At 48.8% G+C, this 24,569-nt stretch overlaps 3 protein-coding genes across 6 annotated transcripts; 1 reads left to right on the top strand and 2 right to left on the bottom strand.

Annotated features, from left to right (window-relative positions):
- Nucleotides 1-847: 847 nt before the first annotated feature.
- Nucleotides 848-6,512, bottom strand: LOC122389789 (GDP-Man:Man(3)GlcNAc(2)-PP-Dol alpha-1,2-mannosyltransferase-like). 2 transcript variants are annotated; one of them, XM_043382187.1, is made up of 8 exons: nucleotides 6,468-6,512; nucleotides 5,396-5,507; nucleotides 5,031-5,158; nucleotides 4,499-4,728; nucleotides 3,810-4,255; nucleotides 3,133-3,382; nucleotides 1,958-2,153; nucleotides 848-1,729 (listed from the first exon to the last, which is right to left on the bottom strand). In XM_043382187.1, the coding sequence occupies exons 2-8, from the start codon at nucleotides 5,495-5,497 to the stop codon at nucleotides 1,657-1,659; spliced, it is 1,425 nt and encodes a 474-aa protein (XP_043238122.1). In that variant the 5' UTR covers nucleotides 5,498-5,507; nucleotides 6,468-6,512; the 3' UTR covers nucleotides 848-1,656. The 2 variants fall into 2 exon arrangements, with proteins under 2 accessions (XP_043238122.1, XP_043238121.1); XM_043382186.1 differs by having other exon boundaries at nucleotides 6,397-6,506.
- Nucleotides 6,513-6,627: 115 nt separating this feature from the next.
- LOC122389786 (microfibrillar-associated protein 1-like) lies at nucleotides 6,628-19,335 on the top strand. The gene is made up of 8 exons (XM_043382181.1): nucleotides 6,628-6,897; nucleotides 15,031-15,331; nucleotides 15,751-15,940; nucleotides 16,579-16,716; nucleotides 16,987-17,091; nucleotides 17,465-17,622; nucleotides 17,911-18,160; nucleotides 18,419-19,335. Exons 1-8 carry the CDS (start codon nucleotides 6,825-6,827, stop codon nucleotides 18,599-18,601), a joined length of 1,398 nt encoding a protein of 465 aa, XP_043238116.1. The 5' UTR covers nucleotides 6,628-6,824; the 3' UTR covers nucleotides 18,602-19,335.
- Nucleotides 19,336-19,666: 331 nt separating this feature from the next.
- LOC122389787 (mediator of RNA polymerase II transcription subunit 7-like) lies at nucleotides 19,667-23,424 on the bottom strand. Of its 3 annotated transcripts, none has more exons than XM_043382185.1 (4): nucleotides 23,390-23,424; nucleotides 21,542-21,922; nucleotides 21,009-21,284; nucleotides 19,667-20,570 (listed from the first exon to the last, which is right to left on the bottom strand). In XM_043382185.1, the coding sequence occupies exons 2-4, from the start codon at nucleotides 21,758-21,760 to the stop codon at nucleotides 20,379-20,381; spliced, it is 687 nt and encodes a 228-aa protein (XP_043238120.1). In that variant the 5' UTR covers nucleotides 21,761-21,922; nucleotides 23,390-23,424; the 3' UTR covers nucleotides 19,667-20,378. The 3 variants fall into 3 exon arrangements, with proteins under 3 accessions (XP_043238120.1, XP_043238118.1, XP_043238117.1); XM_043382183.1 differs by having other exon boundaries at nucleotides 23,337-23,420; XM_043382182.1 differs by having other exon boundaries at nucleotides 21,542-21,948; nucleotides 23,337-23,406.
- Between the last annotated feature and the right edge of the window lie 1,145 nt (nucleotides 23,425-24,569).

The following is a 24,569-nucleotide window of genomic DNA, read 5'->3' as shown; positions in this document are numbered from 1 at the left end:
GTTTAGGACCAGCACGAATGGTGTGCCGTCTGAATTGAACTAAGGGTACGGACTGCAGATAGAGTGCTGGATGAGGTCAGAAGTGATACAGTGCACTGCGCAGCAAGAATTAGGGCTGCGGTCGCCCCATAACTGATGAAATAGACAAGTAATTTTGAATGACTTATGCCGAACTACAAATTACTGTTCTTGGCCAAATGGCCAAGCAACTGGTCTCTCATTCAAATATCGTACCTAACTGCCTGTTCACGTCCGAGCCGGTCACCCTTACCGCACTGAGGAACCTGTGAATAATGTACTATTAGCCCAATAATGCGGCCACTATGTGACCGTGCAGTCAGCCAGCAGCGAGTTTCGACGTAATCTTGACCTGCACCGTATACTCATTAGCAATCTCAATTGAATTTGATTTACCATATCAATTCCGTTGTTAAATCGCTGAATTGCTGTTCAGGTTGCCACCAGGGAGGCCCTGAACAGCAACAGGATTTCATTTTATATTTGATCACTGCTAGGTCCAATGAGGTCACATATTCATTGGAGCTATGCGGTTAGGTCGGAGTGATGCATTTTCTTTTCTTTTTCTTTAGGGGGAGGGGGAGTCGTACCCAGTGACCACATTGCAAGAAACGCGGTATTTGAAAGGTCAGGAAAACTAACTCGAAACTTACGCCCGGCGACAGCAATGCAAGTTTCACAAGTCAATAATAAGTATACCAGTCTAAACATCGTACTGTCATAGCCACTTGCTACCGCGGTTAGCTCCCTTCGGTGACAGTAACTAGCAACTACAGAAGCACGAACTACATAAGCAGCAAGCAAACCACGGTGCAGTTCAAAGCCGGGGTTACATGGATATAAATGTATTTTGAGTTTCTCTAAAAACCTGAAAGAACACACTGACCCACACACAAAGTGCCCGGCGCCCATCCAAGAAACAGTGTCCCGTAAATGCCCGAACTATGTAGTCATTTATTTGGTTATAATTTAGTACGAGTGCCTATTAGTTATAGCCATTCGTGCACGTTAACCCACCCAAACGATATCACAGTGCTGTTTGTGTATCAACAGTGACCTATAAATCCAACTGAACAAGCAAAACCATAGTTCCCTCTGTAGCGTAACAAGGATAAAGCTCTCTGAGCCCAATACTCAAAATGTGTTTGCTTACATCACTCAAAGCACACAACTCTGGATACCAAACATTTGGTCGGAGGAGATTTCTCAAGTGCAACACACTATTGAGCCATTGTAAAACGCACCACGCACACATGTCATGTGGAATCACAATTCACAACACATCCAGACATAAGCCAAGTCTGGATAAGACCAGTGCAAGCCAAAGCGACGGTGATGACTGCAGCAATGTCAGAACTGGAGTCGACTTAGCAAAGCTGCGATGGCGATGGAAGGGCGAGCAGGTGTCTGGTCTGTTCTCAGCAGGCACTTCAAACCGGCAGAGTCAAGTCAGAGAGCGTCGGAGAGTCGGAAGAAGTTCGCAGTAAGCCGCAGCGATGAACTGGCTACTACAGCTACACTACGTCTACCTACGTCTCTCCTTCCAGCAGGCACCGGCGAAGCGTTCATACCCGCCGATCTAACGTTCGTCTGCACGACTGGCGCATTGGTGTGTCTTTCATAAGGCTGACTCTCGGCTCAGAGAAGCGGCCGACACGCCCTCAGGAAGTCGTCCGAGAACGGCTTCTCTCCGAACCGGTCACAAGATTTCCTGCGAACGATAAGAAAAAAGTTAGTATATAATTTCAGCCTAAAGGGAAATGCTTAAGGGTGAAATTTACCGACAATATTTGTATGCTGCACCACTATAGCTCCAAAAATCCTAACTCAGATTATATCGTTCTCAAGAGAGCGAAGCTTGAGACTGGAAACTGCAAAGAATATTTGGCATCACTTTCCAATACATCCCTCCCTCCCCACGCCCTCCTGCCTCTCTTACCTCGCTCTCGCCCTGAGATCTGCCAGGTATCCCGTATCAGCCCGCAATACCGCCAGCATACACTCGGCATACTGGCGGGCAGAGGAGGCCAGGTACCCGGTGCGACTCTCCTCAGTCGTGTCGACAATGTCCGTCAGAGGGCCCCCCGAACAGTGAGCCACCACCACCACGCCGGCCGCCATCATCTCAACCACACCTGGAAAACGAACGGGGATGGGATTATCAGCATTATTTGGATTTAAAGCGCCAGGACTACAGAGGTAAATATCGGCTGCAAGCGGTAAGAGATAGTGCGTCAGAGGGCTGCGGAATTGCTTAATACTGACAGAAAATTGTAGCTTTGGATAGTCTGAAGCATTTCAAGAGATCGTTAAATATCCAAGGAGTACAATAAAATATTTGAATATAAATTCCGCCATAAATTGGTAGAATGCAAATGGATTATCCATGCATATTTACATGTTTCTGACGAGACATTCTCTCTCTATTTATGAGATGAGACGCAATGCCCTATTGTTGAGTAAGTTACACATCTGGAACATGGAGCCGGCGGCAGATGTTACCAGAGTGAAAAATTCCTTAGATGCCACAGCCTAATGCATATTCACAAAATATTAGATGAATTTGATGAATGATTCTGATGCAAGAATAAAAGAAGCTGGGAAGCGAGCAGGGGTAGCGTTCCAGAGACGCCAGTTGTGGCACGACAATCAGAGGACAAGTAAAACGTGACTGGACTCGGGCTTAGTATACAGCCGGCCACTAGTAATACGTGTTTGCATTATTCTGAGATAGACGCTGAATATTCAACACACACGAGTCGAAAACATGAAAGCTCATAGGAACGCCAAATCAAACAGTCTCATCATAAAAACGTGGCAATGATTCATCCACAGCTGCAAATCAGGATACAGGGATGAGTCAGAGCTCTTCAAGGCATCCCACACCGCTTCTTTCTCTCCAAGCATTCGAATCACTTCATTCCCTTCGTACATCGTACAACTGCACTGCTTATGTTTCATTTTGTCACGTTACCCCTCCCTCAGACTACGCTATCCACGCCTAATCAACATCTCCCTGAAACCCACTGCCCTTTCGCGCTCCACCTCTCCCTATTCTCCCTCCTCTCCCTCTCCCTAACTAACTCAGTGTAATCCTCCCCTCCCTCCACTCACCGATGCCAAAGTGCTCGTCCCTCATCGTGTGTAGTCCGACGAGCGCCTCCGAGAACAGCTCCAGTAGTTCATCATACCCGACATTCACTCTCAGCTCAAATCTCTCAGAGATCCCTAGCGCGTTAGCCAGTGCCTTCAGCGCGTTGACACGGGTCTGATCGGCGGCGCCGCGACACCCTCCGACCAGCACCAGTCGGAGGTCGGCGGTCTCCTCCGGGTGGTCCCGCAGCAGGCGGCTGAAACTCTCCAGCTGAGCGAGAGTGAGGCGCAGGGGGTGGTCAGTCAGGGAAGCGACGGACTGGGAACTCTCCAGCTGGGACACAAAAAAAGACGCCAGTCAGTGCAGAAAGAAACTGAAACTCTCGAGTTGCAATGGCGGTAGCGCATATGAAAGATTGGCGGGTCAGGACGGAAAGGGTTGCCGATGAGCAGCACTGATAAAACCTTATTTGAACTGGGAAAACGATTGAACATGAAAACCGGGTTTCAACAGAAGTGACCGTGACGCTGATAAACCATCTATTAACCCAGCAAAGTCCTGGCAGGTACCAGACAGTCTAACACTGAAGATTGCACCGTCCACTTCAGTTTCCGTCTTAGCAGCCCCCGATTCCTACAAGTAAGCGGCTTATAAGCCTCCCCTCCCCCAACTGTCTCCTCTCCCGAGCGGCACCCACCTGCAGTGAGTGATTCTTCTCCGGTCGGAACTGCCCCACCGACAGGACACATGGTCGCCGTCGGCCGTTCGGCCCCTCCGCCGGCAGTCGCTGCAGTCGCTCCAGATCACACGGCGGGAACACTGTGCTCACACGGCCCTCACCGCCCCAGATAGCCACCACGTGCGCACGAGTCCACGAGCTGTTCACCATGACGACGTGCGCAGCGCGGCCGACGAGACCGTACAGCTGAGCGAACAGCCGGTAGTAGGCCAGCTTCATCCAGCGCAGGGCATCCACGCTGGCGAACTGTGCTCGGTTGTTGAAGGCAGCGCGACCTACAGAGACCGCCTCCAGCATGTCGGAGGATATGGTCGGGTAGTGGACGTAGCAGCCGACCCGACAGCCGCCCAGCAGGCGGAACACGGGCAGCGTGAACCCGTAACCCATCGAGTCGATGTACACATCTGGCGGAAAAGGACAAAGACGCCGGTCGTCATGCGAGTCATTGAAAGGCACAATCACATAAGCATTAAATACCGTGTCCGTATCGTTCGTAGATAAGTCGATGTAAGTCATGAAAGGTATCGAACGAACGTGGGAAGTTCGTATTGCGGTAACGAGCAATGCAGGGCTCACAGCTACCACCCTCCGCCCACTCACCAGGCGACCAATGCAGGGCTCACAGCTACCACCCTTTATCCACTTACCAGGCAGCAGCCGGAGCACCGCCTCCAGAGCCACCAGCACCGATCCGACCGCCTGGCCGAGCAGCGTCAGCAGCGGGTAGTAGGACGGATCGAGCAGCCAGCGGCTCCTCAGACGCACCAGGCGCACGCCGTCCGGCACGCGCAGGCCGAACCGCTGCTGCACCCGGGCGAATATCTCGGCGTCGGCCGCAGTGTCGCCGGTGTATACGGAGATCTGGTAGCCAGGGTACCTGCAGAAGACGACGGGGGAACGCGGGTCAGAGGGCAAAGGGAAGTAGGGAGAACGAAAATAAATCGGAAAATACTGCAGGTTCTGCTAAGACAGACACTAATATGCCATCAGTTACTGATTGTTTATTGTTCAAATAGGACTGTTTCTGTGGTAAGCAGCCCGCCAAATGACGCAAAATCAGGTTGACTAGAACTCACGATACAATTACGAGACCACAGCGACTACGAGGCCACAACGACGTTCGCTCGCATCTTTGCCGAGCATTCTCCGTTGGACAGCGTCCGTTCTCAAGCGACCCACCTCTCCGCGAGTGCGGCAATGGCCGTCCAGAGCACGCGCTCGCCACCGCCGCCGTCGTCACAGTATGGATGGAAGAAAGCAACGTGTTTGGCCCCCGCCTCGAGCGGCGGACGACGTGCACGCAGGACCTGTCCACGAAACGAACACCTCAATGGATGCTTACTTTGAGCTGATGAATAACAAAATATAACTGCATCATTTATATTGCAATCAGCAAGCCATGCATCTGCAAATTTAAAGCACAGTTGAATTGCTGAGATGAGAGCAAAAATGAAGGTTGATATAAAAAGTTAATATTTTAAGAAACTAGATCGATAGATAGACTGAGCTTCCCTTGTCTGCTGTTTGTAAAAAAGACTGCCTACCTTTCTGAGCAGCCACACCACAAAGATGGTGGGAAGCAGGATAATACAGGCCAGCCAGATGCTGTTTCTCAGCTCCCTTTTAATACAGCAAAGCAAACCCATGATTGCAAGGCTGCAATAGAAAAACTGTGTCAAACATGAGAAAAATCAACTGAAAACAATACAGACTGCATGGGAAACTTTTTACTGGGACTTAGCATGATATTGTCAATTATGTTGTGTATGTTTATGTGTCAAAGAACATTATCAATTGGCAGTGCTTTCTAAGTAGGCCTTTCAAATCAAACTCACTGTTGACTGTTACTACTGAATTTATGTTGTATTTCTGCTTTAGGAAACAGCCCCATGCAAGGGATCTGAAGTGGCAGCCTGTGAATGCTCTAGATTGAATCTCAGACAGGGACACCTCAATCCTGGCCAATGTCTTGTATTAGATGCTCTAGAATAAAGATCAAGATGTGGTCCAGTCACCAGCTGCATCTGCATGCATCTCTAGCCTCAGGTTTCAACTACAGCACACAATGGTGATGGTGCATCTGAATCTGTGTGTGCACTGACTCCATAAATTGATGCTTATCATTATGGCTGATTCTATTTTCTAATATTGATATTTTGACACAAGACAAAAACTGAAATGCGGCCAGCTAGGAAAACCTGCATGGATTTTATTGGAAGGTGTTGCCACAGTGACTAGGTGTTGCCTGTGTCAGTGTGTTGGCAAAACAGGGGATGAAGCACCAAACACAGTCCCTGGTACGTACACATCCTTCCCAGTTCCCGCGACTTGTTTACCACCTTAATTCCTTCTGCCCTTTTCTTTGATGTTTTTTCATGGGGTGAGATTTACTATTTATCTTATCATAACCGATCATATCAATAGGTATCAACACCCAAATCAAAATCAAAATGTGAAATGACCTGCAAATCTTCTAAGGGCTGCTAATGATGGTAAAGCCTTGGTACACTCCCATACCTAACCTCAAGAACGATAACGTACGTACCTAGCCCCAAGATTCTTACACAGATACCTAGCCCAACAAAAATAAAATAAAATAAAATGCAAAACATCTACCAAAAATATGCAGTTCGTCAGAAATGAAACAAATGCGCATTGTTCGTAAGCAAATTAAAAAATTTCAGAGAACTTCTCTTTCTTTTGAGAATGTCTCTAGTTTTCTGGGGAAGTCTTTCAAAAATTTAAAGAAATTTTGGAAACATCATTAAATTTTTGAAGAGTTTGAAAAGAAGTCTTTGATGACGAACGTTCTCGTCGCGTGAAGTCCATCGTGCTCGCCGATTTATGACATCGAATTTTGCTTGATTCGTTGTATTGGGGCATATTTTGTAATATTTGGGTCCGAAAGCGGACAGAATAACTCCCAAGCATTATCTTGATCTGAGTTTTCGACTGACATCAAAACTTTGAGAAATGGATAACCCTACTAAGATTGGAATCCAAATCAATTCCACTGCTGGAGCAATTCCTCTGAAAAATGAAAAAGGTGAGTATTTGTGAACACATCACTCGTGAGTGAGAAAAACATGATTGAAGATGTTTGGGTTGGACTGAAGCTACAAGGAACAGATCACTTGTTGATAGGGTGCATCTACCGAAGCCCATCTGGCTCCCAAGAAGAAAGTATTAAAAGGCTGGAGCAGCTGATTTGCCAAGCAGCTGCAGCCCCCTTCTCACACCTTGTCATCATTGGCGACTTCAATCTTCCTGGCATTGACTGGGCAACTGGTGCATCTCCTTCAGCCACACACTCCTTTGTGGAGACGATCCAGGATTGTTACCTGTTCCAACATGTTACCCAGCCCACACGTTACAGGCTTGGAGAGAGGCCAAGTACTCTGGACTTAGTATTTACCAATGAGGAGGGTATGGTTCGCAACCTTGAGTATGGCCCTGCCCTGGGTAGAAGTGATCATGTGATCCTTACCTTCACATTGATGTGCTACGCACCTGCGCCATCCTCGCTGCCACGCATGTATTCTCGCACCAACTATCGTTCATTGACTAATGTGCTTGAATCGTGCAACTGGGCGGTGATGAGGAACATGAGTACTCAAGAAGCTCACACCTTCTTTAGCTCGTCAATCTGTGCAACCATTGAGTCATGCTCCAGCATCAGAAAGAAGGCCTCTGACCATAACATATATATGAACCGCCAAGCCCTCCAACTAAGGAAAAGGAAAAGGCTATTGTGGAGCACTTACTGCCGAAGCCACGATGAACTTGATCATGCCAGGTACGTCAGGTGTCGAAACGACCTGAGGAACGTGACCAGAGCCCTCCTCTCACCTGGTTCTCTCACCTGGTAGGGTTCTCCTTGCCTAGCAGCCATAAGGATATGGTAGTAGACATGATGGGAACCCATGATCAAAGGACACGCCAGTTCACCAACAAACATTGCCCGTCGTCTGTCGCTGTGGTTTAACTGGATTTGATGTGTCCACTGGTAACATGTCTGTGTAGAACAATCACTGATTTCCTGATAATAAATGCTTTTAACAAGTCGTTGAAGTGAGTTGAGTGAGTTGGAACTCACTCAGCAAACTTGTACAGGTCATCATGTATCGCTCGAGACAATGCAGTTTTGAAGGTGCTCAGGCTTCCTGCGGCTACTACATTATCAGGCAGTCCGTTCCAGAGGGCTACGCTTCTGTGTGAAAAACATCGCTTGCGCACATCTGAGACCGCTCGTGTTACATGGATTTTGAAGCGATGCCCTCTAGTGCCACTATGAGGAGGCCGAGTGAACATATCCTCAGGCTTAATACAGCTAAGATCATGGAATATTTTCCAATATTGGATTAGATCAGCTCTCAAGAGCCTACCTTGCACTGAGTACAAGTTCAGTTCACTCAGCCTCTCTCCATAGGACAATCCCTCGAGACCTCTGATATTCCTAGTCCACATGCGCTGTACCCGTTCAAGTTTCCTGAGATCCTCTTTGTACCCGGTGTTCCATAAACATGACGCATATTCTATCAACGGTCTGACATGTGTTGTAAGCAAAAACATCATAAATTCAGGTGTTCGGCACACAGTTGACTTTAAGAAGCTCTGACAAAGTCCAAATGCTTTGTGCGAAACAGAAGATACATGTTCATGAAATTTGAGCCTGTCGTCTACCAGCAAGCCTAGGTCGCCATGAGCCTTGCGGGTCGGTAAAGGGCTGCCATCCAAAAAGTACTCTGGAGGAGCCTGCTCTCTAGAATTACGAGTGAAGCGCAACACAGCACATTTGTCTCTGTTTAAAGTCAACCCCCAAGACTCGGATGTACGGTGCAGTGTGCAAATATCTGTTTGAATGGATTGAGCAGCACCAGGGCAAGCATCTGACATAGGTGGATTAACACATGCATATAGCTTCAAGTCATCAGCGAAGATCTTATAACTAGAAGTTAAATTCGAGCCGATATGGTTTATATATATAAGAAATAACAATGGACCAAGCACAGAACCTTGAGGGACCCCGCTTTCAACTGGTCTGTAGCTACTGAGCTGACCTTTTACAGCAACCTGCATTTCCCGTCCTTCCAAGAAACTGGCGATCCACTTTAAGAGTTTCCCATCAATACCAATAGATTTCAGCTTGTCAAGCAGGATTTTATGACAGACTTTGTCAAAGGCCTTACTGTAGTCAAACAAGATGAGGTCCACTGTCTTCCCTGAGTCAACCAATCTGTAGACTTCCTCATATACCAGAAGCAATTGCTCAACCGTTGATCTTCCCCGTCTAAAACCAAACTGGTGGTGGGACAATATGTTGTGTTCACTCAGGTAGTCCATCAGATGATCAGCAATCAAGTGCTCGAGAGTTTTACAGCATATAGGAGTAAGACTCACAGGTCTATAGTTAAGGGGGACAAATCTGTGACCTTTCTTGAAAATGGGTATTACCAGTGACCTTTTCCATGCCTTGGGAACCAAACCCTCGCCCAAGGAGCGCTTGAAGATTACGCTCAGAGGGCGGGCTAGCTGTTTAGCACAATTTTTCAACACCAGAGGGTGAATACCATCAGGCCCCATGGCAGTACTAGAATCAAGTGATAACAGCCTTGCTTCAACACCTTCAACAGACACATTTACAGGGTCAATGTGTTCATCATGTACCTGATGTGGCTCTTGACGTGTTGGGACAACTTTGCAAAACACGGATGAAAAGGACGAGGCTAAACATTCGGCCATGGCTAATGGGTCAGAGCAGAGCTCTCCACTTGGGAGCCTAAGAGGGCCCACCGATGAAGGATTAGATTTTTTACTGCTAATGTATGAATGGAGGAGCTTAGGGTTTTCCTTGAACCTGTCAATGAGGCCATTCTCATACTGCGCACGTGACTTGACTTCAAAACACCTCAAATCCTTATTAATAGTAGCAAATGATGAAAAGGCCTCCATTGCTGCTGAAGACTTGCGCCCACTGCACAGTCTCGCCCTTTTATATTTTGCCCACGCCTTTTGTTTAACTCTGATCAGGCTGGGAGGCGGAATTGTTCGCCATGGTGGCTTGTCTTTTGCTTGTACTTTCTTACGAGGAATGCATTCTTTGATACTGGTTTGGACGATACTTGCAAACTTATCAAAAGAACTACAAGCATTTAGATGAGTAAGTTCAAACCTCCAGTCAACCTCAGAAAACATGGCATTCAGTCTGAGATAGTTACCTCTGTGCCAAGCAAAATTTTCCTGGCCAACAGCAGCTCTATCAGCATGATCCCCTTCAAACACATAATCAAAGAGCACTGGGCAGTGGTCGCAAGCTGGCAGCGGTTCAACAGCGTCAACCCTCCCCACCCTGTCCTTCTCCGTTGTCAATAGAAGGTCCAAAGTATTTCCTGAACTGGGGAATGTCGGCACTGACACCCACTGCACCAAGCCGCAGGATGTAAAAACATCCAAGAACATGGAATCCAAAGGAGGCATATGATTCGATGAGATTATCTGTGATGTCCATTCTATGTTAGGAAGGTTAAAATCCCCTAGTATAATCATTTCCTTTCCAGAAATGACTTCCTGCAGCACGCATGCAAGTTCATCATTTTCTGCAGCTGAGTACGAAGGTGGCCGATAGACCACGAGAAAATAAATATCATACTTGGCCAGACGGAATAATAAAGCATTTGACATTGGATAACTGACCTTATCAATTAGTATATCTTCATGTACAAAAGCACAAACTCCATGTTTGTGTACATGGCCTTTGACATCACTTCTTATCAAATTGAAATGAGGAACCTTAACAAAAGAACTGGCTACAGCTGATGTTAAATGGGACTCTGTAATACACAATACCATAATATTGTTTTTCTCAATAAAGTTCATTACAGAGTCCATTTTAGTGCTCAAACCTTTAACATTTACTGTGCAGCATTTCAAAACAAAGTGTCGTGACACAGGTGTCAGGCCACTCAGTTTACCTGAGCATTCCCTGATGGGGATGTGGGAGTGGCAGGGGCTGGTGCTCTGTGGTGTGAGTCACCCTCACCACCACTAAGCACTGCAGTTGGGGCATCAAGGGCCTGAGAGGGAGCAGCAGGAGTTGAAACCTCAGCCACTGTGTCAGCAGCCACATCAGTACTAGCTCCAAGTGATTGGTTCGGAGCAGGTGGGGGGGCTGAAGGTGCTGAAGGCACTGTGGTGTTGTGAGAAGGCCTGAACACCCTTGTGGCATCTCTCCGACCCTGGCCCTCCCGCCTTTGTTTTAGCTCCATTCTCTGTGTGAATGTCAGATCCTTTCTGATGAAGATGTGGTCATATTGAGACCCCTTGAGATTCTTGGATTTCTCCAGAACTAGCTCCCTATGCTCTACATTTAGGACCTTTGCCCGCCATAGCCCTGCATTATTTGGGATCTTGACCACTTCAGATAGAGTTACTCTGGTGCCCATCATGGTAGATGTCACATCTCCAAACTCAGCTATCACCCCAGCTGGGGAGTTGGACTCTAGGCTCCTGATGACCAGTGAAAGTCGACGTTTTTCTCTTTCCCGCAACTCCCTGATTTCTTGTCTTACCACAGTTCTATACTCTGGATGAATGTCCGTGTCCTGTGTGCGCCTCTGTGCACTTGAGCCCTCCCCGTCTGAGCCCCCATGCTGCTGCTCACCCTGCTGAGGCCGAGACCCGGGCTGTGAGACAACCCCAGCATAGCTGAGTGAACCCTGAGAGATAGCACCCTCCAGCTTTGCCGTGAGTTTGGCCATCTCAGCAGTAAGGCCTTTGACAGTCATGTAAAGCTGTTTAATACTTTCATTTTCACCTCCCCTTTTTTTGCGAGCAGCTGCCTCAGTCCATGTGCCTGGTCCAGGGTTCACACGACACCCAGTGCAGACAAACAACACAGAGTTCTCCTCCCGCAGGGAGGAGATCAAAGCGATGGCATTTTCAGGCAGACCTGTGCACATTTCAGACGGACAGAACCAGTCACTGCATCTGTCACATCCTATAGCAGAATCACCAACCACCCTATCACACATGCCACAGACACTCGAACTGGCATCCTTGGAAGCCTCCCCCGCTGGTGTACATGCATTTTGAAGAGGTTCGGCAGCACCAGGTCCCTCGCTCCGGGCCACCTCAGCATTCACGGGTTGAGTGCCATCAGTCCCCTGAGACGGGCCAGCAATGCTTTGGCCGTCACCTGCAGTTGCTCCACCCCTGCCTCGCCCACCACGACCACCACGAACACGACCCCGAGCCATGACTCAGACACGGTGCGTATAAAAGGACCCGGGCAATGGCAGGCAATGCGGAAGAGAAGCAGAGGCATGCAGAAGGTAGGGACAAGGAGGCTGCTCGGTCTCGGTATGCCCCACCGGTGAGTTGATGTGCAGTGCAGATGAAGCAGGCGCATGCAGGTTGCCAGGCCGTGCAGTCCAAGTTGCAGTCCAGTCACGTGCTTATCCGACTTGAATTTGCAGAATAAAAGCTCGTGGTCGCTTCAAGGCGGTCCCAGTCCCTTTTTCCGGAGACAACATGAGCAAAAGCTGGTACTGTCAATCAAAGATAACCCGAAGTGCTTCTGGCGGTATGCAAATTCACGCCTCAAGACCAAAAATGGCATCGGCGACCTAGAAGACGAGAATGGAGAAACGGTGTCTTCTGATAAGGCAAAAGCTAACGCCATGAACAGATACTTCAGTAGCGTCTTCGTCGAAGAAGCGTCAGACACCATCCCTGTCCTGGAGCGCCCCCATCACGGACCGCTTCTGGAGGACGTCGAAATCTCCCCGCTACGGGTACACACTAAGCTGGCAGCGCTGCGGGCACACAGCTCGCCAGGACCCGATGGCCTTCACCCTCGCGTACTAAAGGAGAATGCAGCCGTCCTCTCCCACCCACTGAGCTGGATCTTCAGGAAATCGCTGGACTCCGGGGATGTCCCCCCAGAGTGGAAGATCGGCAACGTGACTCCGATATTCAAGAAAGGAGATCGCCGCCTACCATCCAGCTACAGACCGGTGAGCCTGACATCCGTCTGTTGTAAGGTCCTCGAATCTGTCATAAGGGATGAGCTCCTGCACCATATGTCAGCAAACGGCCTGCTTCACAGAGCTCAGCATGGTTTCCTGGCAAAGCGTTCGTGTAGCTCCCAATTGCTTGAGGTACTGGAAGACTGGACCGCTGCCTTGGAAGACCGAACCCCGGTGGATGTGGTCTACCTAGATTTCGCCAAAGCATTTGACTCGGTGCCGCACAAACGTCTTCTCGAGAAGCTGAGGTCGTATGGTGTCGGAGGTAAACTTCTCACCTGGATACAGACCTTCCTAGTTGGCCGTCGTCAACGGGTGCTGATTCAGGGCTGCAACTCGGAGTGGGCACCTGTCTCCAGCGGTATCCCCCAAGGTTCAGTATTGGGGCCGACGCTGTTCACAATATACGTCAACGACATGCCACTAGAGGTCTCAAGCAATATGAAGATGTTCGCGGATGACACGAAGCTATACAAGCCACTGACAAATCCATCCGATCGTGGTGCTGGCCTGCAGGGTGATCTGGACGCTCTGGCACGATGGTCCTCAAGGTGGCTGCTGCCGTTCAACGCAGGAAAGTGTAAGGTGATGCACATGGGCTCAAGAAACCCTGCACACGAATATAGGCTGAACGGGACGCCCATCGCTGTGGTAGACGAAGAAAGGGATCTGGGGATCATAATCGACTCTGAGCTGAAGTTTCATACGCAAACGGCCGCGGCCGTTTCAAAAGCCTCACAGCTGCTCGCGGTCATCAAGCGATCCTTCGCTCACATCGATGAGACGACCCTACCCTTGCTCTACAAGGCTCTCGTCCGCCCCTTTCTGGAGTTTGGGAACGCCGTCTGGGGACCGTTCAGCAAAGGAGACCAGAAACGCTTAGAAAAGGTCCAGAGACGCGCCACGCGTATGGTGGAATCCATCAAGCACCTTCCCTACCCCGAGCGTCTGGAGCGTCTCCGACTGCCGTCGTTGTTCTACCGCCGCCGCAGGGGAGACATGCTGACGGTCTACCAGCTGTTCCACGGTGGCATCGATGTGCCGGCAACGACCTTCTTCACCAAGAACGAGACCGAGCTGACGAGAGGACACGGGTGGAAGCTGCTCAAACCCCGAGCTGTGACTCTCGCCCGACGAAGCAGCTTTAGCGTCCGCATCATCAACGACTGGAACGCTCTACCTGCTGAGGTCGTATCAGCCGAAACACTCTCGACATTCAAGGCACGACTCGACCATCACTGGACCCACCTAATGTATGTCATGCCACAACCTTACGAGTCCTGAATGTCTCTGCAAGTAACTCGGTGAGAACGGGACCTATAGGCCAAGTGGCCTTTTCTATCCCGATGACCTTCAAGGTAAGGTAAGGTAAGGAGTTATTCGTGAGCTAATTTGTGAGTTATAATCCTCATTTCTTGATGGCCCAAGTGTTACTTAGCATTTATACTGGAAGGAAAAGTGGTAACAGATGGTTACGAGCATCTGTCAAATAAACTAGGAGGGTTCATGAATTAGATAATGGCAATTAGATAGGTAATGATTGTGCTGTGATGAAAACATTAAAACACATGCATCATGTTATTTGTGTCATGAATTTTTGTTTTGAGACAGAGCCAAATGAAATATTTTACTAATAGCATTACTTATGGATAACTTGTATTTTTTATAAATAAGGCCAAATTGTTTTGAATGGATGTATTGAAAAATTTGATGGGAGGGGGCAGGGGAACTTATCTAGCAGGCTTCTACCCTTACTATACTCTGATATTAAAGTGATCCTGCTTATTGCCTTTGATATGGATGCCTGTTTTCTTTATAAAGATGTTGTTGTGTTTGGTAAGGTGCTCCCATTGCTCATAAAAGCCTTATTTGCCTTAAAGAATCTACCTGTCCTCATTTCATAATCCAGATACTAACATGTCTCCTGCTAAGTTATTGAATGAACAAGATGACATTGGTGGCATTTGTGTTCTTCTGTTTTCAAATTATTTCACAAAGTGTTTGATTCTCAACAGGCAATACTCAGACATGTGTTCAACAAACTCTTCTTTCATGGGCTCAAGCAGCACTTTTATCTATTGTAAAAGTTGTATATTCCACCATGTCCATATCCACCTAACTCTTGCATGCTCTGTGGCCCTTCTCTCTCACAGGTCAGGTGTACATGCAGAAGGTGAAGGTGCAGCGCTATGTCACCGGAAAGCGTCCCGACTATGCTCCCTCCTCGGACGAGGAGTATGCCTCTGAGGACGAGTTCGTGGCCCAGCAGCAGGCGCCGGCCACGGACGAGGTGGAGCTCACCGAACAGGAGCGAGAGGACCCGCGTCTGCGCCGACTGCAGCGGCTCCAGCAGCAGCGACAGCAGCAAGAGGAGGAGGAGGAGGATAAGGAGCGAGAGGAGGGGGATGATGCCGCGGCAGAGTCGGACGCCAGTGACTCGGCGCCGCGCAGACGGTACGTACCGCGTCAGGGCCCAACGGGCGGTCGGGATGGGGAGTCAAAGCTGAGTGGATGTAGTACACCAGAGTCGTTTTGGCCTGAACTGAGGCCATCACCCCTGAACTGAGGCTGGGCAGTGTGTCGATGTGTTTTTTTTTTGTGCATAAAGGACTAATATTTCCGTCGGTAAATGGCGCGATGACGTGGCCTCGCGTAAAACGCGTTCCTCAACTCTACCATCGTCGAATGACGTACCATAAGTAGTTTCTCTCTATTAACTTGTTTCCATATTGTAGTGCCACCAATGGAAATGACTCGAATCCAAGCGATATGATCGCATTCACGATCAATATGTCGCTCTGGCGGCATTCTCCCACCTATTGCGTCCATGCCGCGTTTTGCACCCAGCTACCATTCGTTTATGTTTCTGTCAGCGTGCACGCGCCGGAGCTGGTGGAGGAGAGCGATGAGGACGAGGACATGGAGGAGGAGCAGCAGCGACGGCGCGTGTCCTCGGACGAGGAGTCCGACTCAGATGAGGAAGAGGACCTCGACGACGACGAGATCGTCAGAAAGCGAGAGATGCTCCGGCAAAAGGCCCTGGCCAAAGCCAAGAAGGAAGAGGTTTGTATATTTATTTACGTCATATTGTTTACGTTTGTTGCGTCGTACTTTTCAAGGAATCAAATTTAAATCTGCCTCCATGCTAAACACCTACCTATTTTTTCTTTGTCAATGCAAAATGTAACATTTCTTTGTATAAAGCCGCTAATTATTTGTCGTCATGAGATAGGTAAATGAAATATGATTTAGCTCGTTTATTGTATTTGTTACTAAGTTTTCCCGTTCCTAGATTATAAGTGGGCAATTTGTGTTCTGCTTGGTTATCACTCTCACTCTAGCTAGATAATAACGACACCTTTTTTTAAACCCCACATCTGTTCTCCGGTGAATTTCAGGGAAGCACGAAAGATCTCTTTTAAGAAGTGTCCAATCGTCCGATCCTGATCAAATTTGTGTGTTCGTAAGCTTGCTCTGGCATTGCTTGATCTGCCAAGACAGACAAACTTGAGAAAAATTGAGTGACTGTACCTTTTTTGAAGGTTTCTAAACAGCTTGTCTGAACTCCACGGGAGAACAAATGTGGGGTTTAAAAAAAGTGTCGATAAGTCAACTGTGATTGTTGCACCACCAAACTCATCGCAACCGGCCGCTACACTGTCTACTCGTACCGTAACCACGTTGCTCGCTACCTGCGGCAGGAGCTGATGGAAGTGGAGGAGGAGAAGAAATCCGAGGACGAACAGGAGGAGGAAGAGGACAGCTCCGAGTACGAGGAATACACGGACTCAGAGGAGGAGACGGGACCGCGGCTCAAACCCGTCTTCGTTCGGAAACAGGTGCGTGAGATCGACGATCAGTCATGACCCGGGTTTGATAAAACTGCGGAATATGTTGATCCCAAGCTATCGCTGCTCTGCAGTTACATATACATTCAGTAGTTTTTGAGTAAATCTATCGGGATTTTGACTATTGTATTAAATACTTGCTTGTTTACCGTTGCACCTGGTGGTAAGTTATCGATGTCCCCCATTGCGTGGGATGCTGAGTCATATAAAAAGGTTTCTATCTTGTGGCAGCGCATCTGACGTTTTACCCTGCGCTCTCAGGACCGGATCACAGTACAGGAGAAGGAGAAACAGGCGCTGAAGCAGAAACAGGCAGAGATTGAGGCCCGGAAAATGGCGGAGGAGCGGCGCCGAGACACGCTGAAGGTCAGACTTTCACAGAGACGATTAATTAGGTGGCTCCGACTCTGGCAATACTTCTTTGTCGATAACGACCGTGGTTTGAATTAACAGTGGTCCAGCATTGAAGTTCCACGATCCGAAGTCGTAACTTGTGTTCAGTGTTGCATTTCGGCGTGTAACGTGATGGCACACATTGAACTGATTTATAAACAAGTCAGGTATTTACTTCCATGCGTCCTATTGCTTTACATGTGTTTTGTTACGTACTTGGTATGACTCTCGAAAGACGATACTGTAATGGCAGTTAGCATCTATTTGGGTTACTTTTCCGAGGCGATCACGGGTTTCGGGCAATTCCCATCGACTGTCGCGGTAACATCCGCTATCTGCTCCCCAGATGGTGGAGTCAGACATCCGCAAGTCGCAACAGGTTGCCACGGAGGAGGACCCGTCGAACGCCATCGACACCGACGACGGCAACGACGAGGCCGACTACGAGCTGTGGAAGCTCCGAGAGCTGAAGCGCATCAAACGAGACAAGGAGGAGCGAGAGGCGTCAGTATTATATCAAACGGGAGGGAGCCGGGTGGTGGGGTTCACGGTGGGTGGTGAACACTCTCTGGGTGCTGTTTGCGCTTTTAAGTAGTGCTTACACTATACAGTTACATTAATCGCGTTACTCAACGAGTTAACTTGCATTTTCTTGCGGTACTTTTTGCCAATGATATGAGCATTTGTCACTACATTCATTTCTTACCTTTCCGTTGCTTGAACTAGGTCATAGAGTAGACCAAGAACGGAAGCCTGTATGTTCTGAACGGACGTATTTTACCTTCCCGGCAGACTGGAGAAGGATCGTCTGGAACTGGAGCGGCTGCGGAATATGACCGAGGAGGAGCGGCGAGCCGAGCTGCGCAACAACCCCAAACAAATCACCAACAAGGCGGCCAAGGGCAAGTACAAGTTCCTCCAAAAGTACTATCACCGCGGCGCCTTCTTCATGGACAAGGAGGAGGGCGTGTACCGTCGGGACTTCTCCGGATCGACGCTGGAAGACCGCTTCGACAAGACGGTGCTCCCCAAAGTCATGCAGGTGAGAGGAAAGAGCTGGTGCAGGTCGGGGGCGGTAGGAGCTGTCAATGTTTGAGGCAAGCAATTCAAATATTTTTTTTTCGTAGCATAGAAAGATTGCATGTATCTGCCGTACCGTCCTACTAAAGACATGCTGATGCTCAGATGTTCACATTGTATCATGCATAAGCGTAATTGTTTGAAGCGTAAGTTAAACGGAGAACCCGTTTGTGTGGCAGTTACGTTAAAACTGTCATTGACACCACACTCTACCCCGCAGGTCAAGAATTTCGGCCGCAGCGGCCGGACCAAGTACACACATCTGGTGGAGCAGGACACGACATCGTTCGACTCGGCCTGGGCCATGGAGACGGCGCAGAACGCAAAGTTCTTCAACGTCCAGGCCGGCGGCGTCAAACAGGTCTTCGAGAAGCCCACCCTCAAGAAGAAGAGGAAGCCCTGAGGGTCGCGCGCCGGAGGAGAGGGTAGCTGAGGACAGCGTCCGGTCGATGGCGGTGTCAGTGGTGCGTTCAGGGCGGAGCGGCTGATCTCAGGCCGCAGACGACGGCCCGCGCGGCCAAGGAGTCCTGTCGTCTGGCGGCCGCCAAACGGGGCTGAATTGGAGGCATGGCCATGAACTCCGCATCGATTGCACCGTGACTACGATCACGGTACAAAGCTCGAGTGAATATTGCCACGATGCTGTCGAGTCAGTGATTCGTGACACATTAAACCTCCTTGGCATCATAAGTGTCCGTGCAGGTGTCAGTAACGCGAGGACGGTTTGAAAATAGGAGCTGGCTCGCGGCGGAGACACCTGCGTTGGCACCGTGAAGGATGATGAACACGGGAATTCTTTAGCTGGAAATTCGAGACCGGTCGATACGAATGTCGTGCACTGAATGGGTGATGTTCGAATTAGTGAACTGAGTGAAATGCGGTGTTTTTAGTGTGAAAGGGAGGGTGTCACCGTTTTTGCGCTTGTCTGCGCATGTGCGTATGCCTGTTGTGTATTTCAGACTCTGTAAACAAGTGAAACAATCTAGGTGTTAGACGAACGTCATCTCTCACCCAGCTCACTTCATGCCATTTGTTGACTGCGATGTGTGTTTTCCTCAATGAGGACGGCTTGTGTCGTGGACTGTGACTGTGCTATGCCATTGTGCAACAAAACCAACAAAACATAACAGGACTGAAGAGTGCTTTTGATTCTACTTCTGTCAGAAGAGTGCTTTTGATTCTACTTCTGTCAGAACGAGTTCGAAAAGTTTGGTCACCGACCAACTTGAATGTCCTTCAGCGCATAAATACGGAAACGATCATCGATGAAGCGATAACGATAACTTCGGTTAGTCCACAGTGTCGCTGCCAGATTGGGCAATGGGCTTAACTGTAATTTCATCGACATTCGACACAACGCCAAATCCCGACACTATGTATGTAGCTCTTTGCGAGACATGGCATCCAGTAGTATTCCTTCACGGTCTCGGACGTTAATGGCGATTCTGTATTACGTGCATTCCCATGGTTTGATCATAAGTGTACAGCATTTACTGAGTTTTATTTGCAGATGTCATTGCATTTTGCGTTTCGCGCAATTGTACTATCGCAAGACGCAACGCGGGCGGAGCACGGGAACAGCTATGAAATGTTCTCACGGATTGTACCGCTATATTCTACATCTTCACTGATCTACACATTTCTAACTCAAGATTCAATGAAACAAAACAAGCGTACACAAACAGATACGCCACTCGCACACAAGTATCTCCGACCGTGCAGCAGATATTCTGATGAGAAGCACTAAATCTCTGCTGTTCACTCATGCGTCCACCGTCTGCACAGCGCCTACATTGCCTCCGCAGCTCTTTGCGGTGCTGGCAATCGCTCAACATCCATCGCACATTTTACAATAGAAGCGGTAGGTGAATCGCACAGCTGTCGTGCAGTGCTACCGGCCATAAACAATAATGACCTCCGTAAACACTCGCCTGTACCTCGGAACGCGGAGAGCCCATAGGCATAATCATGCTTACTTTTCTCACTTCACTCACAGGTCCATCGCGTGTTGAAGGCGTCAGACCGTCCCCGATTCATGCCATCCTTCCCATGACGATACAATCCGCCGTGACATCGTCCCGACAATCATCCATTTCCTGACAGTCTGTGTCCACCCCGTACGCACAGCACTGAGTGTCCGCGGGCGGCCCCTCACCTCCACCCTCACCCCTCCACGGCCCTCAGCTCGTATCCATCACATGACACATGAGGGCGTCCAGCTCGGTGAGCCGGTCGGTCGGGGGCTGTTCGGGATCGTCGGCCGGCCGCGGGGTTACCTCGGTCGGTACTAGGAGTTTCGAGTCGAACTCCTCCCGGGAGGATAGAGCCGACAGCGCGCCGTTCACCGTCTCCATCACCTTCTCCAGGTGCAGCTGGAAGAGAATGGAATAGAAGGGAAGACAGGTCATGAACAGGGCTGGTGTTATAAACGGAGTATAAATAGACCGTGATGAAACGACTGCCAGCCATCACCGCGAGGTCTCGGTAGTCGGTACAGCAAAGCAACACCGATGCTTGAAAGGCTAGGTAGAAAAGGAAACCCAGAACACTGAACTAACAATTGAAAAAATTATATCTGTCGTACAAAGTCCCGCAGCTGCCTCCGTTGCCTCAGTCGCTTACCTAAGTAATAGTATGGTCTTGGCACTGGCTCAACCAAGCTCAAGAAGTTGCCCAGCCCGTAATTTCAAAGCAGTTCTTAGCAAAAGCAACAATTTGACTAATTTCACGGCTGGTATAAAACTTATTTTACTACCTATTCTACTTATTCATTTAGAAGTACACCGCTACTAATACGTCGATCATCTCACCTCGAAGCGGTCAGCGATCTCCAGCCTATTCCGTTTTTGCAGCTCCATGGTGACTCGCAGTGCCTCCCGCGCCTGATGTGGTCGGAACTCGTTGATCAAGTGGTGCATGTGGATGAACAGTAGCTTGATGTCGTCAATCTTCTCGATACGTTTGCTGGAGTCGGGGCACCGGATCAGGATCTCCAGCAGGTCCAGGAAGTTGGCGAGAACCGAGTGGTTCAGCTTCTTCAACTCCTTTCGGTGGTCAAAGTTGATCGGATACAATCGCTTGATGCCCTGAAATACAACGAAGTTTCAATGCGCAAAACTAGCCAAACCCACATAACATTACGCCACGAAACTAGACGGATGTATCCCCAGTAAACTGAGCTTAAATTATTCCTAGAAAATCACTTGCTACGCTGATGCCAAGAAGTTGACGAACTGGATTACGAAGATCGAGAGATATCTAAATAACGATAATCAAGCATAATGAAGTTCACGAGTGGCATCAAAGTACGTTGTCACTGCTGAGGTGCCGTTCGGCCACTCACCTGTGCCTCCAGGGGCTGGATGATGGGGTCGTCCATGCAGAAGGCGTTGCCGAACATGGAGTAGGTGTCGCTGGTGGGCGGCACGGGCGGCGGCGGCGGCGCCAGGCCTCGGCGCACATTCTCGTCCGTATAGAGGCCGTACGTTTTGGCGGAGGGCAGCGGCAGTGAGCTAGCCACGGCCGCCTCCCCGCCTGCCATCGGCGGTCCCGCGCCCGACATGACTGTCCTGCGGAGCTGGCTATTGCTGTGCTGACTGCTGAGCGACTTCCGACCAGTGCTGGCTGCTGCTGATGTTCTGATCACTGCTGTGAGTGGCTTGCTGGATGCTCACTGCTTGTGATTATCAGTACTCACTAGTTGAATGTACTGTAAGTAGACAGTCTGCAAAAATATTTAAATTGAAAAACCTGAGGGAAAGTGTATGTTGAAAATATCAATACCTATTTACTACAAAGGATTGGCAAAACATATACTTGGGTGCATACTAGTTAGTAGGGGTATGTGATGTGATAAATTTTAATATGTCCCACTTCAAACACCAGCACAGCAGCAGTGACATGACCACAGCTTCCAAGAAAAGGTGAGGTAACATTTCTATGGGTTCAAATAATCTCCTGAAGTAGGTACTCAGCAATGAGTCTTCTGAATGTAGGTACTGTTACAGAATACAGCTTGCCCTCCCTGTGGTGGTACGAGAAAGATAGCAAAACATGTGGAGACTGGAAGTGGAATGTGTAAGCTGGAGGCATATCATGCACATATTGATTTTCAGACTCCAATCCTGATCCCACCGGCCACCCTGACCCACTGCACAGAGTGCTTAAGGTGTGCACTGTTAGCTGCAGTGTAGGTACCAAGTATCCCAACCCAGAAGGCAGGGTACCTAGTAATAGGTATTGTGCAACTTTCTGAGTAGGTAATTCCTGCATTCCAAAATACAAAGCATAACCTTGATGGGCTCATAAGTGTGTAACATCTCTCTGGAAGCAGGCAATCTAAGATCGGGTTCTCGTTCTAGCATAGGTAATTCAATAAAATATGTTGCATTATAGCAAAAATCACAAATCTGGCATAGCCTACCTACCTATGCTACCTGCTTGAGTAAGTGATAATAACAAATTTGCGTGCACTAAATATGACAGGCATAGGTGAATGTTTTAGGAATTTCTTCAGTTGTTAGAGGATGCATTGTGCAAAAGGAGGAAAGCACCCAGACATAAACGACATAAACATACTGGTATGCAGACCAGTATAACGCCTTTTGGGGCGACTAACGGAGCGAGCGAGAGGGTGGGCCTTGCACGTGCGAAATTGCGAGGGGGTACCTCCAACTGACTTGTGCACGGCACCCTACTAACTGGTCTCTAGCGATGTGCCAAATTTGGGCACAATTGGCCCGGCCGTTCTCGAGATCTGGAAGCGGCACCCTGCACGTGCGCACGTGCAAAATGGGTCCCAACTGACTTGTGCACGGCACCCTACTAACCGGTCCCTAACCGTGTACCAAATTTGAGCGCAATCGGTCCAGCCGTTCCCGAGATCTGGAAACGACCCCTGCACGTGCGCACGTGCAGCAGCACCCCAACTCTGGCACATGTATATGCAGTGCCTAGTGGGTGCCTACCTACATGCCAACTTTCAGCGCAATCGGCCAAGTAGTTACCGAGATATTGCAACAATTACAAAACTGACACCTCTTCGTTTTGCACGTGGCACGTGCATAAGGGGTCACCCACATGCATCGGGAATAGTCCAATACTTGGTAGAAGGAATGAAGCTACCCTACAAAAATTACCGCGTGCAAATCGGTCAAGTGGTTGCTGAGATATAAGCCTCGCCCTTTCTCACTAAAAATGACTCTTTTTTCATAATGCCAATAATGCTGCGAATTGTGGCGCACCAATTGTTCAATATTTAACGTTTCAGCTTTATTTGATGTCATTGATTCTCAAACTACGACCAATGGTAAGTGTACCTTTGTTTCTAGCAGATATATTCTAGATTTTCATTGGTCAATAGGGGTGAGACTAAATGCTTACTTCGAAATCTAAGCTGTGTTGCGGCATTGGCGGTTATGTGCGGCGTGTATGCCGCATGATTAGTAAGCGGCGACCACTAAATTAAAGACTTAAACGCTCCAACCTGTTTTCAATGAATAACACTGCATACCAAAAATGCCAATCACTCTCGTCATAAGATATTTAGATTTAAATAACTAAGTTATCTGCATCATCATTTTGAACCAAATTAATGCCTTCAACTTAGTAGGTACTCACTCATTCCTTCCTTCGTTGGCTCCAAACAGTCTTTCGATTGTCTGGAAATCGTATGCCAAATCCCGCACCTGTATACGACTGGTGCATATAAAGGCCGATGTAAGAATTTCAATAGGCTCTCGCATGCGATTTCCTGGCTACCCAAAAAGTCTGTTTCAGTCATGCTATCAAAACATGGTATGTCAGCCCTGTCACCAGCTTATGACTGCTCTACTTGTAGTGCCCCTGACCGTCACCGACTCCCTTCCCTCCTTAAAAGCCTAGTTTCCCACCATCATCTCTACTAGATTTACTGTTAACGCCAGACCCCTTGAGACCCTAATTTTTCGCGATTACTTTTAAATGCGTGAAGGAATTTCAATCAAGCTCAGGACATGGCCGTTTCAAGACAGGCCGAAACTTTTACAATTTAGATATTTTATCGCCATTTCAATATTTCAGGCACTTGTCATTGACTCGTAATGTTAAATTTCGAGCAAGATTTTCATCCGGTGTGTAGAGGCTATCACCAGTCAGTCTGTGATACGTTATGACGTCACAGCTAAGCCCCGCCTCTGTGGTCTTGGCCTGCGGCGGTTTCGGGCCGGCGCGCGGTCACTCTCGCTGTGGCGGGGAGCGGGGACGGGCGACGGTCGAGCGGTGCCGAAAGCCGGCGGAGTTGTGCGTAGCGTCTTGGCTGACAGTGCCCAGAGAGCGACATGATGACTAAGGAGTCATAAATGCTCAATGCGCATTGCTTCTACAATGCTGAT

The sequence above is a fragment of the Amphibalanus amphitrite genome, unplaced genomic scaffold, assembly GCF_019059575.1.
Source record: "Amphibalanus amphitrite isolate SeventyFive unplaced genomic scaffold, NRLGWU_Aamphi_draft 000371F_arrow, whole genome shotgun sequence".
NCBI classification, from domain to species: domain Eukaryota; kingdom Metazoa; phylum Arthropoda; class Thecostraca; order Balanomorpha; family Balanidae; genus Amphibalanus; species Amphibalanus amphitrite.
Note: the sequence above shows the minus strand (reverse complement) of the source record. Positions and strands in the feature narration are given on the sequence as shown.

Excerpts from the sequence above, each read along its gene's own strand:
- LOC122389789 (XM_043382187.1), bottom strand. The coding sequence starts at position 5,497 with ATGGGTTTGCTTTGCTGTATTAAAAGGGAGCTGAGAAACAGCATCTGG. Across the intron at positions 5,159-5,395 it reads TGGTGTGGCTGCTCAGAAAG|GTCCTGCGTGCACGTCGTCC; the intron begins GTAGGCAGTCTT and ends TTTCGTGGACAG. Across the intron at positions 1,730-1,957 it reads GATCTCAGGGCGAGAGCGAG|GAAATCTTGTGACCGGTTCG; the intron begins GTAAGAGAGGCA and ends TATCGTTCGCAG.
- LOC122389786 (XM_043382181.1), top strand. The coding sequence starts at position 6,825 with ATGGATAACCCTACTAAGATTGGAATCCAAATCAATTCCACTGCTGGA. Across the intron at positions 6,898-15,030 it reads TCCTCTGAAAAATGAAAAAG|GTCAGGTGTACATGCAGAAG; the intron begins GTGAGTATTTGT and ends TCTCTCTCACAG. Across the intron at positions 15,941-16,578 it reads CCAAAGCCAAGAAGGAAGAG|GAGCTGATGGAAGTGGAGGA; the intron begins GTTTGTATATTT and ends TACCTGCGGCAG.
- LOC122389787 (XM_043382185.1), bottom strand. The coding sequence starts at position 21,760 with ATGTCGGGCGCGGGACCGCCGATGGCAGGCGGGGAGGCGGCCGTGGCT. Across the intron at positions 21,285-21,541 it reads TCCAGCCCCTGGAGGCACAG|GGCATCAAGCGATTGTATCC; the intron begins GTGAGTGGCCGA and ends GTTGTATTTCAG. Across the intron at positions 20,571-21,008 it reads AGATCGCTGACCGCTTCGAG|CTGCACCTGGAGAAGGTGAT; the intron begins GTGAGATGATCG and ends ATTCTCTTCCAG.